Source organism: Apteryx mantelli, chromosome 1, assembly GCF_036417845.1.
Source record: "Apteryx mantelli isolate bAptMan1 chromosome 1, bAptMan1.hap1, whole genome shotgun sequence".
NCBI classification, from domain to species: Eukaryota; Metazoa; Chordata; class Aves; order Apterygiformes; family Apterygidae; genus Apteryx; species Apteryx mantelli.
The window spans coordinates 48,475,937-48,491,553 of record NC_089978.1 but is presented as its reverse complement, the minus strand read 5'-3'; the positions used below and the strand labels follow the sequence as shown (position 1 = coordinate 48,491,553).

Below are 15,617 nucleotides of genomic sequence, written 5' to 3'. Positions count from 1 at the left end.
CCTGAAATGTGATAACTCCTACAGGCCTTTTGCAGGATAGACGCAAATTGCCATATCTATTCGCCATAACATCTTAACTAGATAAAAATTATTCTCCTTATAAACAGCATGACTTATAACAACCCTCTGTAAACAACTCAGATCTCCAGTATGGTCATTCTTCTCAAGGAGAAATAGTCCTTTAGATTTTATGCTACATTCAAGAAACAGTGCTGTATTTTTCAGCTCTGCCTTTTAAGTCTGAACAGAAAGAACATGAATGCTTCTCTTTTATATAAACAACCAAACAATAGAGCTGTTCTGCAAGAAGCCCTAAATTCCAAGCCTGGAGACTCCTGTACTATGCTTATGCTTACCAGAAGTCATTTGTAAGAAAATAAAGGAATTGTACCTTGTAGAGAATCTTCCTTCACAGAGGAAGAAGAAGTACCAAATTTGACTGCAGGCTATGAAAAGGTGTTAGGATAAAATGAATCATCACAACCTCTTATGCCTTAGTTTGCAAGTCTGAGGAGATGCAGAACACATGGTTCACCTTTGTAGATGTGCCTTCTGGCAATGGGTGTGCACAAATTAATCCTGGAATGGCTATATTCTATAGTTTTAAGAAGACCAATGGTGAATGAGGAAAAATAAACAACCTGACTGCAACTTCCTCATTTTAATCATTTTACGATCAAACTGTGGTTATTCACACCATTTATGGGCATATTCTGTATTAGCTATCAGAAATGCATATTCACACATATAATCCTTTCTTTGTATATTCTGCCATATCTGGTGCATATTAAGAACCCTTTATGTTAGATATTTGTATATACTAGAACACAAAGATAGTCAGCTTACAACCTAAAATTATTCAGACATCTTAATATCCCAGGATAAGATAAAAAGTCATAGGTAGATGCAGATGTATATATCTAAAAGGACAATGCTCTTCAGCAACACCGTAGGAACTGGAATTGGCCTATGACTTCTGACATAGAAGTCAGGGCTTCTATGCAGGAAAATCAAACCTTAAAATTTTTTTTTAAGTCAGTGAGTGTGTGGAAAGCAGCGACATAATTGATATATTCTACTTGGATTTCCAAAGGACTTTATAGACATTTCCTCTTTAAAGGCTCTTAAATTGATCTGCTATGTCATAATAGAGAAGGTTCTTTCACATATAAATAATTGGTTAAAAGGCAGGAAACAAAGATTTGGAATAAATGACAATTTTTCAGATTGAAGGGAGGGATATCTGCAAGACCTGTGCTCTTCCATATGTTCATGAATTATCTGCAAAAAGAAGGAGAGTGAAATGATGTTGCTTGCCAGTGACACTAACTCATGGTAGTCAAAACAAATGCTGACTGGCAAGGCTTTCAGAAATCATCTGCTAAAATGTCAGACTTCTAAAATGGCAGACGACATTCACTTTTCTAAGATGCAAAGTAATGCCTGCCAAGAAAAACAATTGGTTTCTGAACCAGCTATTATCACTAAGGAAAGAGGTCTTGGAGTTATAATAGAAAATGTTATGAAAATGACAGCTCAATTCTCAACAGCACTCAAAAGAGCAAAGTCAATATTATGAAATATGAGAGAAGGTGCAGAGAATGAACCCGAAGCCATTAATATACTATTTTACATATACAAGGTGTGCTCACATCTTAAATATCTGTACACAAATTTGGTCCCCCAGATCAAAAAGATTGTTATGGGAGTAGAAAAGATAGGCAGAAGAACAATAGGGAAATAAACGGTAGTATATAATGGCTTCCTCACAATGAGTTAACACACAGAGTAGGATTCATCAGCCTGGAGAAGAATCAACAGAGAGGTGATACTACACAGTTCTACAGTATTTTATTCCAGAGCTCTACGTAGAAAGTAAATTTTAAGTAACAATCTTTCATTGTTTCTTACAATACAAGAAGTAAGGATCATCAAATGAAAATATTCAGTGCCAAGATCCAAACAAACAAATATACTTTTTCCAAATAGTGTAAATTCTGGTGCCTCAGCATGTTGTGGATACCAGATACTAATGTGGGCTGAATTTTGAAGATGCTATGCACAAAGAATCTGCAAACATAGGCACAGTCATATCTTGAGTAAACTACTCTACAGAGGTCAAAGCTGAAGAGGACTTTCAGATTAAGCACCTGTATAATAAGTATATGGTTCTGATATTTGTACTAATGGTATGAAGTGGTAGCAAGGATTTGCAAAGGAGAACTAAGGTTTTAGCCATGCTGAGATTAACTACTGCAGATAGGATTTTGATTTATAGTTGTAAAACAGGGAACAGGAGTGGGTGGGTCATCTGCACAGAGGTATTTACATTTATGAACATAAGAATACACAGAAATTGATACAGAGAAAGAAGAGAAAAATGTTTGAAGAACCACTTCTCAAAGCATATTTACATTTATGGCATTGACAATTCATGCAAAAACATTCAAAGTCTTACTATTTAGATGCTTAATAAACATAAAAAATAATTTATAAACTGCTTTCATTCATTTTTTCATTTTTAAGACAAAAACAACCTATCACAATATGACAATCACAAAATACAATATAGAAGGAAAAAGCCCTACCTATCCAAAGTAGTATCAGACCTGTATCGTCCAAGCAGAGCTTTCTGATCTTCCTTTTCATTTGTGCTACTGCTGTAGAAAGGGTTAGAAATGCCACTTTGGTCACTGTTTTTATTAAACAACTCATCACCAATAAAACAATGTATAAATCTTGAATTAAGGCATCATACAGGATTTCAGACCATTCAGGTGTTAGCACCCATTGCAATCACCAGGTTAACAGTAATTGATATCAATGTCTGATTACAATGGTAACATGACTAGGCTAAAACAGAATAAAGAAAGCTCTTGTTTTAAACAGGATTTAGTAAAAGGATGTTCAACTTTCTTTGGCGAGAAAAGTATTAGAAAGAATTAGAGAGATGCTCAGACACTCTACTGTACCTGTGTAGGCTATCTTGGGATTTGTATTGGTTAAGCACAGCCCTTCCATAGTTTTCATCAGCACTTTAATCAAAATAAAGACAATATTTAGTTAAAATTTGAATATTAAAAATAGAAAACTCTTTCTTGGCAAAAGACCTCTGCCCTTAATCAGACTTCACAGCTCTCTACCATCTCAGTAACCACACCAACTGAAGATCTCTGCATTAGATTACTCCCATCACTTTGGAGTAAGAATTTTCTCTTTCTATGCGCTGTTCATGGTCCACGTAATTAGGACCTGCTCTCAAGGTGGAGCTGCTACTGTAATACAAGCCCAAGTCTGCATTACAGTAAATTTCAAATGACACCATTAAGCTCCTTAAAGGAATGTGTCGAAATTTATAATGTTCACGCCTGTAAAAAATGTCAGATGGTATTATTGTAACCTAAATACTTGAAATGTGTAATTTCTCAAGTTGAGCAGAAGCCTGAGGTTCTCAGAACATCAATAAAATGTTCTATTGAAAAGCAGTCAGTTAAAACCAGACTAAGACTTCCAAAGGGCAATCAACACTTTATCATCAAGGTGAGCAAATAACAGTCCTTGATGAAAATTATGTAATTCTAGGTGATAAGAGATCATCCATAAAAAAACAGTCATTCAAATAAAATATACATAGCATATTAAACTAAAGAACGAAAGAATGTACTTCATATCTGTCCTACCTTTCCTCTTCAGATCTCTTCTTTATCCAGCTGTTATCTTGCAAAAGGGTTCGTCGTTTGTTAATATCCTGAATAACCTGTTGTCTGCTTTTAATTGCAACAGAGGGACTCTTGTTATCTACAAATGCAGAGAAACAAGTCTTGAAAATGAAAGTATGGGATAGCTTTGGAAACTTAAAGTTCTATTAAAAAGGCTGAAAGCTGTAGAAGTTTACTACAGATTGAATCTTCAGCTATCAGACACAGGCACAACACCTTTTTAACATCAAAAAAAAAAGTCACAAGGATTATGTGTGAAGCTCATGTTTAGCGCAGACTGATTCCTTGCAGTGTTGGTGGCTTATTCCCATAAACCTTGAAGGGACTGCAGAAGCCCCGTTTACCAAACTGAATTCAGTTTCATTCCTAGTATGAAACAGCTTGGTATATTCTTTAATATAAACAAATATCACAGATTTGATAAAGGAATTATAAAATACACATACAAGAGTAATTCCCGGAAAGCAGAACTAATGAATCCCTGTTTCCTATAGGTTTGCCTGTGGTTGTTGCATTTTCAGGTGTCTAACAAAATTCCATCTGGAAGCTAATCTTGAGATGATCACATGCTGCCCAACATGTGTCGATTTTCAGGTTTCTCGAAACTGTCAGACTCACTCTGAAGCTTTTTCCTCAATCAGTAAGCTAACAGGGTCTCCTTCGAACCAGCAACCTAGTTTTACCTAAGTTGTTTATAAATGGAATACCTTTAACTTCTGTCAAATTTAACTAAAATTGGCTGATGGTTCCAAACATTACTCATTGATAGATGAACAGACACACATGCATAGTCACACAGTATGATCACAGAAGTCTTATTTACTTTCAAGAACAACCTAAAATATCTATGTTCAGCAGTGCTAGTGCCTAGTATATTGAGTAATGTAACGAGACCACAGTCTCTTGATCTGTGAGAATATTCCTTATTGTATTAGAAAGCTGATGAATATCTCCTTTGGTTTCACTTTATGGGGAGTTTGGCACAGAAGCAAACAAAAATGTTCAAAGACCATTGTCCATTATTCTCATTTCTTTTTCTTCCTACTTAAATTTCTTATCATCAGCCTGTTTTTCTGAGGGAGGAGGTATTGTGCTATTATAATACTTCCCTTTAAAATGGAAGTCTAAAAGTTGAGCCCTAATAGAAACTCAGTTTTTGAGCTGTGATACTTGCACTGAACTTTCCAAGACAAGGGAAGGTGAAAAATTAAATATACAAAACCTTTATCAATAGCATCCAATTAATCAACAAACTGACTGCTGAAGAATACTGAGGGACAAACATTTAGAAAACATGGATGTGACAGATGTGACAACATAGGTGTTGCTGTCTCTGGGCCTTCATGCCAAGCTTTGGCTTTCTCTTCTTGAGCTGCATAAATGTAGCCCTTTGAGACCATTAAGAAATGAACAGGCACATCAAAAATGAGATTTGTAAGAGTGCACTTAGATTAAGAGCAGAAAGTCATCTATCCTTGTTGCACAGTTTCTGCATCAAGTCTGTTCACTTCCACTTGAGCCATAGTTTGTCTTTTAAATCATATATTTAAAACTGACTTAAAGACTTCAGATAATGGAGATATCACAGCCTCCTCTGCATAGTGCCAATGGTTCATTGCCAGCACTATTAAAATATCCACTTTATTTCTTGCAAACTGAAGATACTAAGAAAATGAATCAGTTTAAACAATGGTTGTATCACTTCTTGGCCGTCAAGAAAGGAGATAGTTGTAATTAGCAAGTTATAAGTATATTAAGTACATTTGCTCTAAATATTTACTGTTTTGAATACATTGATAGTACTAGCAATGACTGGAATGCAATAGGGACCCAGACAAACATACAGATAGAAAAAAATTGCATCATTCAAAATTCAAGAGTTGTGAATGAAGGTGCAACAGCAAGAACTCCTGCTTCTCATTCTCATAAATATTTAAATATTTTTAATTGGGTGCAATCACATGCATTGAGAAATAAAAAAATTGTCAGTTTTCAAAAGTAGGAAAAATATGAGCTCAAATATACGCATTCCAGAGATAAAACTCCTTTTCAGCAAGAATAATTGGCAGTAACTAAAGAGATGGATATTATCCCAGCATTCATTTCATACCGATAGTTTTGGACAAAGATGCTTTCAGCTCTCTGCAGTAAATTTAAATCTATGCTCTACTGTCAGCCATAATCTCCTCTGAATGTTGCAAAGAAGAACTCTTCAATGACATGTACATAAGCACACCAATATATTCAAGAAGTGCTCAGTATATACCCAGCTATTTAAATTTATCTTGTATATGGAACATCATTGATTTTTTGCAATGGTATTTTGGTAAAAATGTTATCGTCTACCTAAAAATCACTTGGATTTTATAGAAATTGTGGATTTCTTAAACAAGTTTTCAGCAAGTCACCTATAAAGGCAGCAGCCAAACAATGTATATTGCATTTTCTTTTCAAGAAACAACACAGGTAATTTGCTAAGTTAGGAGGCCTAAGTTTTGCTGAACTGTACTAATTTCTGGTCAAATCAATTACCTCCCAAGCGTAGTCAAAAAATTAAATATGGATATGATACAACAGTTCAGGTCAGATGAACACACAGATGGAGTTTATCCCTTCTTATTCAGACAATAAAGAGTGTATGTCCTTAATGTGGCCCAGCCTGCAACACTGCTGTTTCTACCCACTTTTTCATTTACCGCTTCCTCACCACTTTCACCTGAACCTTTTCAATGAGGCCTGAACAGAGGTGCTTGGCACTTTCCCACCGCTGGCGCCCGTTTCTGTGGGCTTAGTCCTGGCATGTCCGATCAAAACCAGGCCCTCACGCACCTCAGATCTTGTAGTCATTAGACATATTTTGTAGTGTCCAGAAGAAGGGGAAATTTCGTGGGATTTCCAGCTTGCACCTGGGCATTTCCCCACGTAGAAATCAAACTCCGGCCCTCCTAAAGTTTTGTTCTTCTCTTGAGCAACTATCTCAGCTGATAATGATTCAACAGCATTTCTTCCTCCCCATCCCCCTGCTCTAATCTTCCCAGACTCTTTTTCCTCAGTTTCTCCCTGGCTCCCCTGTGTGGGCAAGGCAAAGGGAGGGTGCCACAAGCCAGGCACCCTCCCTGCAGCCCTGCCCACCACCCCTTCCCCTGCCGCCTGGGGGAGCTGGCGGCGGCCATATTGCTGCAGTGTTGCTATGGCAACCACAGGCCTCAGGCGGGGTGAACCACCATTTTGTGCCCCGCTGTTTTCACTCCCCTGCTCTGCCTCACTGCGCTGCTGGGCACTGCCGTTCAGCCAGAGGCTCTGCTGGTAAAACCATACACAACCTGGCTGCCTTTGCCTCCAGAGCGGGTCATACTACTGAATCAAATAACTAATGTGTGTCACTGCTGAAGCGTGGCAGCGTGCCCTGGGAGGTAAGTGTGTAATAGGCCTGGCAACGCTCGGAAATGGTTCCTGGGAAAGGAAGGATGCAGTGCTTCAACCTCTGCTCTAAATGTCCTGAGAGTAGAAAATGAAGGAAAATCAGCATTACCGCTTTGTTTAGGAGGCTGTTTTCGTATGCTGAAAGCTGACATTTTGTCCAGTGAGGTGTATTTCTGTGGGATCTAAAAGAAAACATTAAGAAAAAAAAAGACAATTGGCGATTAAGAGTCAGCCACAAAGACAGTTTAAGTTCGTTTGCCACTTTCATCCCTTACTTGCCCAAGTTTAGTAAGATATAGTAGAATTACCTAGAGCTAACTGTAGCTCTCTTTGAACTGAAGCACAAACACAGTGTTCACTTTTCCCTCCCCGATTAGGTCTATAGATATGCCTGGCCTGCATCTGTGTCTATCATACAGTTTCTCACTTCTTTTCCCTCTGTCTGGATTTCCTTCCCTGAGAATACGTAGGGTGGTTAGAGCCCTCAGAAGAAAAGATAGTAAAGAAGTTGGATGAGATGATTAGCTTATGTAAAGATTATATCAGCTGGTGGCTTGGAGTGATGCCTAAGGTGTACATGGGCTCACCCAGCCAGCTGACAGGTTTCACAGCTTTAGTGGCCTGCAGCTGACTCAGGGGTCTAGAACAGATCGATATGAAGTGTTTTTTCTGCCTTGTAACAGTTTTCTCATTTCAAATATTTTTCTCATTTCAAGTAAGGTTAAAAAATGAGCCTCCAGAACGGCTGAACTGAAAAAAAAAATGTTTGGGAGTTGAGTCACTCAAACGATTTCATGCTATGTTTTGAAACACTGAATTTTGATTTTGATTAAGGAATGTTCATATATCAGCTTTCATATGGAAAGCATCAAGCAGAACATAATGATGTTTTAATGACATAAAAATTCTCCCTTCCAAAAAAAAAAAAAAAAGCAATCCTAATTTGGACTTAAGAGTGTTGACAAAACTGATTCTATTTAGCAAAGGGATTCCTTTCTGAAAAGTAGCGTTTTCCAGGAAAACAATGTCAAGCTGGAACGCTCCCAACCAGCTCCGCTGGTCAGGCTGCTAAAATTTACAGAAGCCAAAGAAAACAGCTTTTGTGACAGATTTTTTTTTTTAAATCAGAAACATTCCTGGTTTTCTGGGTGACACAGTTATCCTGTTTTCTTACAGAAATCAAGAGTGTATTGCTCACTCACCTAACAGTGGAATGAGAGATTGGAGTCTGCGGCTGTTTCTTTACTGATGGAAGGGGAGAATGTTGAATTTTGGTGAAAGGTTAACAAAAGTACTAAAAGCAACTCTGACAATAAAGTATATTGGAAACTTTTATTTGCCGTGATAAATTGCACTTACAGCAGATCTTTCTCTTTTATGTTTTTACTGCCAAACCATTTGATAAAAGAGCTTGTGATAATTGAAAAATAAGAAAAGAAAGCAAGAAACCAAAATAAGAATGTAAATAAATACAAATCTTTTTATACAGTGAAGATATAAAGACAAAAATAATATCTGAGTCCAATAGTCTGCATATTTCTTATCCAGTTGTGAAATTCCAGATGTTTGTAAAAGTATAAAGTTCTGGCATGTTGCTTCACATGTTGATCCTGTTAGCATTATTTGTTGGTACCAAGCTCTCATTGGCACAGTGCATGTAGAAAACATGTGACTGCTGAATCTGGTTCCCACCCAATAAAAATATGTTCAGAGCTATGGTGAACTGTACTTATTTTGCAATGTTACAAAATATCTTTCAAAAATACTGACATAGGATTTTAAGTAGATATTCACTTAATTTCCTAGAAAATACTCAGGTTATCAAGCAGTCAGTTTTAGATGGTAACTAGTCTGCCTGTATATTTTCCTGAACTGTCACAGTCACATGAAAAACATGATGATAGAAAGGGCTCTGATTTATTTATGTTTTCAGTCTAGTAACAGCTGGACATCTGATACTGCTCTTCATTTCACTCAGTCCCTGGGTAATAGGAAGCCTGATATTTCAGTGTTTCACAAGCAGCGAGCTCTGGCACTTCTTCATCTAGAGAAAAACAGTAGTTTGCATGGAAGGAACTTGAAATTTTTAAAGCAGTTTCCTAAAACTTTGAAAACTGAGCCTTCTTTCATGAAAATTAAATCAAATCCTGTCAGTCTAATGCTTAAAATATCTTATTAAAATCCCACATTTTGCAATTTTAATATTTCTCATTAAAAATAACAAGAAACTGCTATATAGTCTTCATGGCATACTATATCCTTTCTTTTCATACCTTCGTGATGGGAACAAATTTTGCACAGAACCGTCAGGAAAGTATCACACACCTTTGTTAAAAATAAATATGGAAGCCTCTGACAATTGGTCTGATATATAAATTATTTCCAAACTCAAAAATCCATCACTGTATTGGTTGTATTCATGTTACATTTTGAAACTTGTCTGTAAAATCTACAGAATAACTAAAGAATGCATCAATGGCACTGAGACCCTGGAAGGCGACCGAAAGACAGGCTTGCAACTCCCCGTTGTACCCACACATGACAAGAAAAAGTCCAGTGGAGAATTAAAACCAGTCCAGAGCAAAAGTGTTTCATTCATTCTCTATCAGTTAACTGGAACGACATGTTTTCTCTTGTTCTATATTCTTTTTTCTTAAAGTTTTTTAGGGCAAAACAATATTTCTGTTGCACATGTTTACAGCATCCAGAATAAACTACTACCAAGTCTCTAAGTCCAAAGGTGGTATGTTTAAATGAATATAAGAAATAGCTGTACTCCCTTTTGCAACCAGCATACTTAAAATGTGCCAGGTACTCTGAAATTTTAAATCCTTGCATTTTAGTCTTAGAGAATGCTGTCGTGTTGTCCTCAAGGTCTACTTTGTGCTGTTGTACTTTCAAATTATGTATCAAAGATTAATCCATTAAAACGTGAAATGCATATTTAAAAAAAATCCTACTTTAATCTCTAGCACAGACAATTAAGAATCACCAGAGTAAGATTTAACTTTCAAGATCTTAGGAATGAAAAGACTCATACCTAAAGAGTCGATATACAACTCCTCAAGGCATTTTTTCTTGGACTTCACTATTGTGAAGTCAGTGTGTGTGTGTTTGTGTATCTTTGTTTGTGGAAGGAGAAGGGGACAGAAGATTCTGAGGATCACATTAGTTTAAAATCTCATCTCATAAAGATCTGGAACCATCACATTATTCAGACAGTCCAGTGAGCTGTTTATTTTCAGACCGTAATTTAGGAGACATCAAGAAAATGTTTTTAACTTTGAAAATGAAATTGTGAGAAAGAGAAGTTATAGTCTTCTATAGTAAAGTAGTAAATTGTGTGCAGGCGTTCTTAATAAGATCTCAACCACTGGAGCAAAACAACTCGGCTGAAATGCAAAATAAAAACAAACAGGAATGCAGCTCCAATGTAATTTGAATTTAAAAACAGCGTCAGGAAACTTTAAAAGAAAATGAAAACTGCCCCAGCCAGTCTGGTGAGCAGTTCCCATAGAGTTTTAAGATATGCCAATCCAGGATTCAGACCCCCACAGCACACACACATTCTTAGGGAAATCTAAATACAATCCCAAAGAAATTCAGAAAAAACTTCAAATGACCTCAGAGAAAGTCAAATGCCTCTTCAAGATGGTAGCAAGTCACTCATAAACCAACAGAGGTCTATGATTCTGGTTTTATCATAAAGAGCTACCTTCACGCTTCTACATCTCCTTTCTACATCCTACCTGGACTGATAGCAGAAGACCTCAGGCTGTGATAAATCCTCAAAGCTAGAGCTTCCAGTTTTAAGCTAGTCTGAACACACCTATTCTTTCAACACAGAGTCCTCTTGCCTTCCTTGATCTCTTCTTGGATGTAACTTTCTACATAATTAGGTTTCACAGGTATGCATTGCTTTATTTAAAAAAAATACATAAGAATAATACAAACATTCCCTGTAAGGATCATTTTTTCCACATCAGATTGAACTAGTTACAACCGAAAAAGAAGTCTTTGTTCTTTATCTTCTAGCTATGATAGTGATTAAGACCTTATATATAAATTTTCAGATAATATGCATTTTGCTTTTAATAGACAATATTTCTTTCCCCAACTTAAAGATACTGCATATCATCACACTGTATAATAAAGAATTCAACATACTGAATTTTAAAGTGTAGAGTGAGGTACACTCTTTTCTCATTAAAAGTCAAGTAATTTGTCTTCATAGTGCAGTTTTTCAGATGAAGCCTTGCCAAATGTGAATGCCTAAAAATATCAAGCTTCGTACTATTATTTACGTACTGGATGATAAAAATATATAGAGAGATGAAAATATCTAGATTAAAAAAATTGATTAAAAAATTTCCTGTCATCATGCTTCTTGTGCTACATCGTTAAAACAACCAAGTGAGTACAGAAATGATGAAGTCTGGTATTTCCACATAAAATGCCATCTGGAACAAACAGGTTTCTTCTACATGGCTCTACAGAGCCATAGTTAGCTGGCTACTGTTTTCTGCACTTACTGTGTTCTTGAAGTTCCAGCTTTTCAAAAATGTGAAATATCTGCTATATGAAGAAGAAAGTAAACAGATCGTTTGTTCTTTTTCTGCCCAAAATATGGAACTTTTCACCAAAATTTCACTTTCCTGAAGCACTATTCTGCTGTAGAATAAGTTGAACATTCAGTTTCTTGTGCCTAAACAGTGCTCAGAATTTTAGAATTATGGCATTAGAAATCTAATAAGTGGTTAGGAAATTGATGTTCCACATCCTTTCTGTTTTAAACTATATGCTTTTTTTCACAGCAGTCCAAGAGAAGTTTTTCGATAGAATAACTTTATTTCTTGGTGATTGAACAAAATGAAGGTTACCTTATCTTTGTTTTGTTTCTTTTTGTTCATTGGAACTGTTAACATTAATTCTATCCTATATAGCTTATCTTTCATTTGTGTGAGATTAATGTGGATGATATGACATTTTAAACAAAAAGTACATTTGTTCCTACTTATTCACAGTTTCAAAACAGACTGCAGTATTTCCTTGCCTTCAGTTAACAACTTTTATGTCAGGTCAGGAAACTATGTTATTTTCTGCATCATTTCCCTGGAAAACAATAGGACCTAGATGTGTGAGTAAGCAAATGACTAAGGTCACTTTGACCTGATAAAGGATCAAGATCCCCAAGCATTGTAAATAAAACATTAGGAAGATATAATAACTTATCATTTTTACCCCTTCTTATGACAATTGTTCTTCTAAGTAGACATTCGTAAGTGTGTGAGCTGAAACCTTGCTGGTATGGGAATTCAATAGCAATTTTGCTTTTACTTCCATACAGTCAGCATTTCTCCCTTCAGATGAAGATCTGTCAGAACCCTATCAGAAATGCTGTGACTGTGCTGTCAGATCTAGCTACCTCAGTTCAAAAAAGCATTTGGATTTCTAGACATGGCTTCACTTCTTCACTTCAGGTAAAGGCTATTTGTCAAATCACCGTTACAACTAGAACCTGCTTACTGCAACCAAAGCTGTGCCATCCTTCACATTTCCAAGCTTGCTATTTTGGTCAAGGATGTCAGTAGAAGAGTAAACATCTCCTAAGTAGTCTCAAGGGTCCAGTCTGTCAGCTTCAGATCTCTGTAACAGATGTTGCACTTTTGTGCCCCCAAAATTGTCACCCACATCAACTGCCCCTGTTCAAAACTAGAGATTAGGACATGAAATAGAAAGAGTAATCCTCTTGCTAACCCAGCACAGTATCAAGCATATAGTCAGAGCTTAACAAATAAACACTTGGGTGTCATTGATATACTTCAAAATCACAAGTGGAATGATTTTTCTTTATTTGACCACTACTTAGTCTATATGTCATTTTCCTGAAAGCTACATGAAAAAATAACTAAATGTATTTTATAGACATTAAAAAACAAAAAGAACACTCCTAGAATGATTTTTTTTTTCTTGAATCTCAAATCAGAGCAATAGTGATATAATACACTTGTAAACTTTTGGAGATAACAACATCTGTTTAAATGAGTATTTCATTATATGGTTTAGGCCACGGACCTGATAACAACCCTGATAAAGAATAGGAATAACCTGTACATGTACATGTGAATAAAAGAGAAACTAGGCAAGGTTAGAACAGGCAAGGTTGGACTATTCATAGCAGAAGGAACTCTCAAAACTGGTTTTTCAGGACGTGGGCGTATGAGATTCTGTTTTGAAAGAAATTCAGCTTTGGAACTGCCACTAATATAAAATAAGCTGCTAGGTCAGAACCCAAACTGTATGTGTTTTTAAATGATCAATTTTAAATGGCTTTTTCATATAGAGTATATGAAGGATGTTAATTTTAGACTTTTTTATTCATTGCTTTCCTTTCACTTTTAAGTATTTTTAATGAAGAACCCTTCCTATTTGTAAATGAGTTCAGTTCATGGTGCACAAATGTGATTATATCAAAGTAAAATAGGTATTTTTGCTATATACCTTTTGCAAATGTCAAATTGATTTACAAATACTTCACAAGTAGTTTGTTCTTAAAAGGCAAGCTATTGCTAAATTTCTTTCAAAATCATACACTTGAAGCAAACTCAGGTAAATTAGATTTTTATTCTCTTCATTTCATTTTAGATAAAAATACCAAAGGAAGTATAAAGAAACAGTAAAGCAAACCTTAGAGCAAAAGAGACATTAAAACAGCCATTCATGAAAGACTGTGTGAACAGTGAGTTTCTTCTCAGAGAAATATCAGTAAAATAAAATACAATTATATTGGCAATATAATGTAAATAATCAATTGATTAAGACAGTTTGGCCAAGATAAGATTTCAGAAATGATTTGAACGCCTTAGCTGAGACACTTTAAGAGATGGATTTTCATAGGCAAGTTCTCCACACCTATTGAAAATCAGATCCCTTGAAGTGTCTTAAACTGGACATTCAGATATCACTGAACATTTGAAAATGCAGGACTTCAGATAAAAAGCAGACAAGTAAATCCCCTTACCTATATATGGTAGAAGATAGTGTCCTAGAGTGGCCTGGTGTGATACGGCGACCTGGGAATACCTGGAAGTGAGGTACAATTAAAGTGGACAGAGAGTTGCACTGTCGTTCTCCATCCAGCTTTCTGCAAAGTCAAGAGGCTTCTCCTTCAGAGGCTGAGTCACTTAAGGAGGAGGTAGGAGGTGTGGAAAAGGGTGGCACCTGGTAGAAATACCAGATCAATTAAAAATACCAGTGAGTTGTTATACTCCTGTGCTTGGTGTACTTTTCAAGTGTGATAGGGCTGGGTTTCACCAGATAAAATGCTTTCACAGGCCTTGAAACCAAGCAACTATATATATATATACTATGCTCATTTGGATTTTCCACATAAGTATACATTACAGAGTTATATGGCTGCCTCTCAACTAGAGGGTTTAAAGAATACAATACAGATATTTACACAGAAGAATATGAAGAAACACTGTCTTTCATCAAAAGAAAGTCTGCAAAAGTGTTATGTGGGGAATGCACACTGGAATCTGACACACATTAAGGGCTTGCTCTGAGTATGTGGGCAGAGGCAAAACATCTGTGGGGGAAAACCCTCCCACATGAGATCTTATTGCAAGTCCCTCTTATCTGTGCACATTTGCATTCGCTTTCAGTACAGACCATAACAAACAGAAAAAAGAGACTGCCTTCACTTTTTTTCTTTACAATGGCTGCAATTCATTTCTCTGTAGCTAAGAACTGCCTTACTATTAATAAATAGGGGAGAGAGGAAGAATCAATTTCCTATAGGAATATTCTATAAGACCCTATGCTTCTGTTTAAGATATAGGGTCTGCTTATAATGTGTCTTACATAAGCCCACACTTATTCTATATTTGGGGAACTTTTGCAATGACATATGTGAGACGAGGTTATACAAGATGCTGAGTGTCCTTTAGTGCTATTGACTTCTGTGAAAGTTAAGACTTTCTTTCTACACAAAAGACCAAACTCTGAGAGAAACTAACTTAGCAAATGTTTCTTCAGTCATGTTTCTAACCCTTATTTTTGCTGATGGTTACTCCTTCGTAGGCTTAGTACTTAATAGCATGAAGTTATTATCTAAACATTGCTTACATCTGATGAAATGCAACTGATGAAGCACAGTAGCAGTCCGGAAAATACAGAATATAAACTACCAGCTACCACAAGTTTCAGAATTAATGCAGGCAAGCATACCTTTCTGAACCTTGTACATCTCAACTTCCTTGTTTCTGAAAGTGAAAAATATTTACAGTAGTTGGGGCATGTTCAGGTACATTGTGCTATATGTTTATCTTTTTACAATCAAGAAGAGAATTTTGTGAATGCACCTCTCTACATACATACTGCATTTTTACGATTTTAACCCAGATGCTTTGAAAATGAAACAGGTCTTTCTTCATAAGCAATGTAGGATGGGAATGAGGTTTAAAAAATTAT

At 36.2% G+C, this 15,617-nt stretch overlaps 1 protein-coding gene across 2 annotated transcripts in view; it reads right to left on the bottom strand.

The window, feature by feature from the left end:
• The window catches only part of SCEL (sciellin), a 52,571-nt gene extending 38,324 nt beyond the window's left edge, over window positions 1–14,247 (bottom strand). For both annotated transcript variants that reach the window (XM_013951289.2, XM_013951291.2), the window contains exons 1-5: window positions 14,164–14,247; window positions 7,252–7,324; window positions 3,681–3,798; window positions 2,973–3,035; window positions 2,589–2,660 (exon numbers count right to left, since the gene is read on the bottom strand). In XM_013951289.2, coding sequence (XP_013806743.1) covers window positions 2,589–2,660; window positions 2,973–3,035; window positions 3,681–3,798; window positions 7,252–7,294 — 296 coding nt within the window. In that variant the 5' untranslated portion in view covers window positions 7,295–7,324; window positions 14,164–14,247. The remainder of the gene's footprint in view (window positions 1–2,588; window positions 2,661–2,972; window positions 3,036–3,680; window positions 3,799–7,251; window positions 7,325–14,163) is intronic.
• Window positions 14,248–15,617: the final 1,370 nt, after the last annotated feature.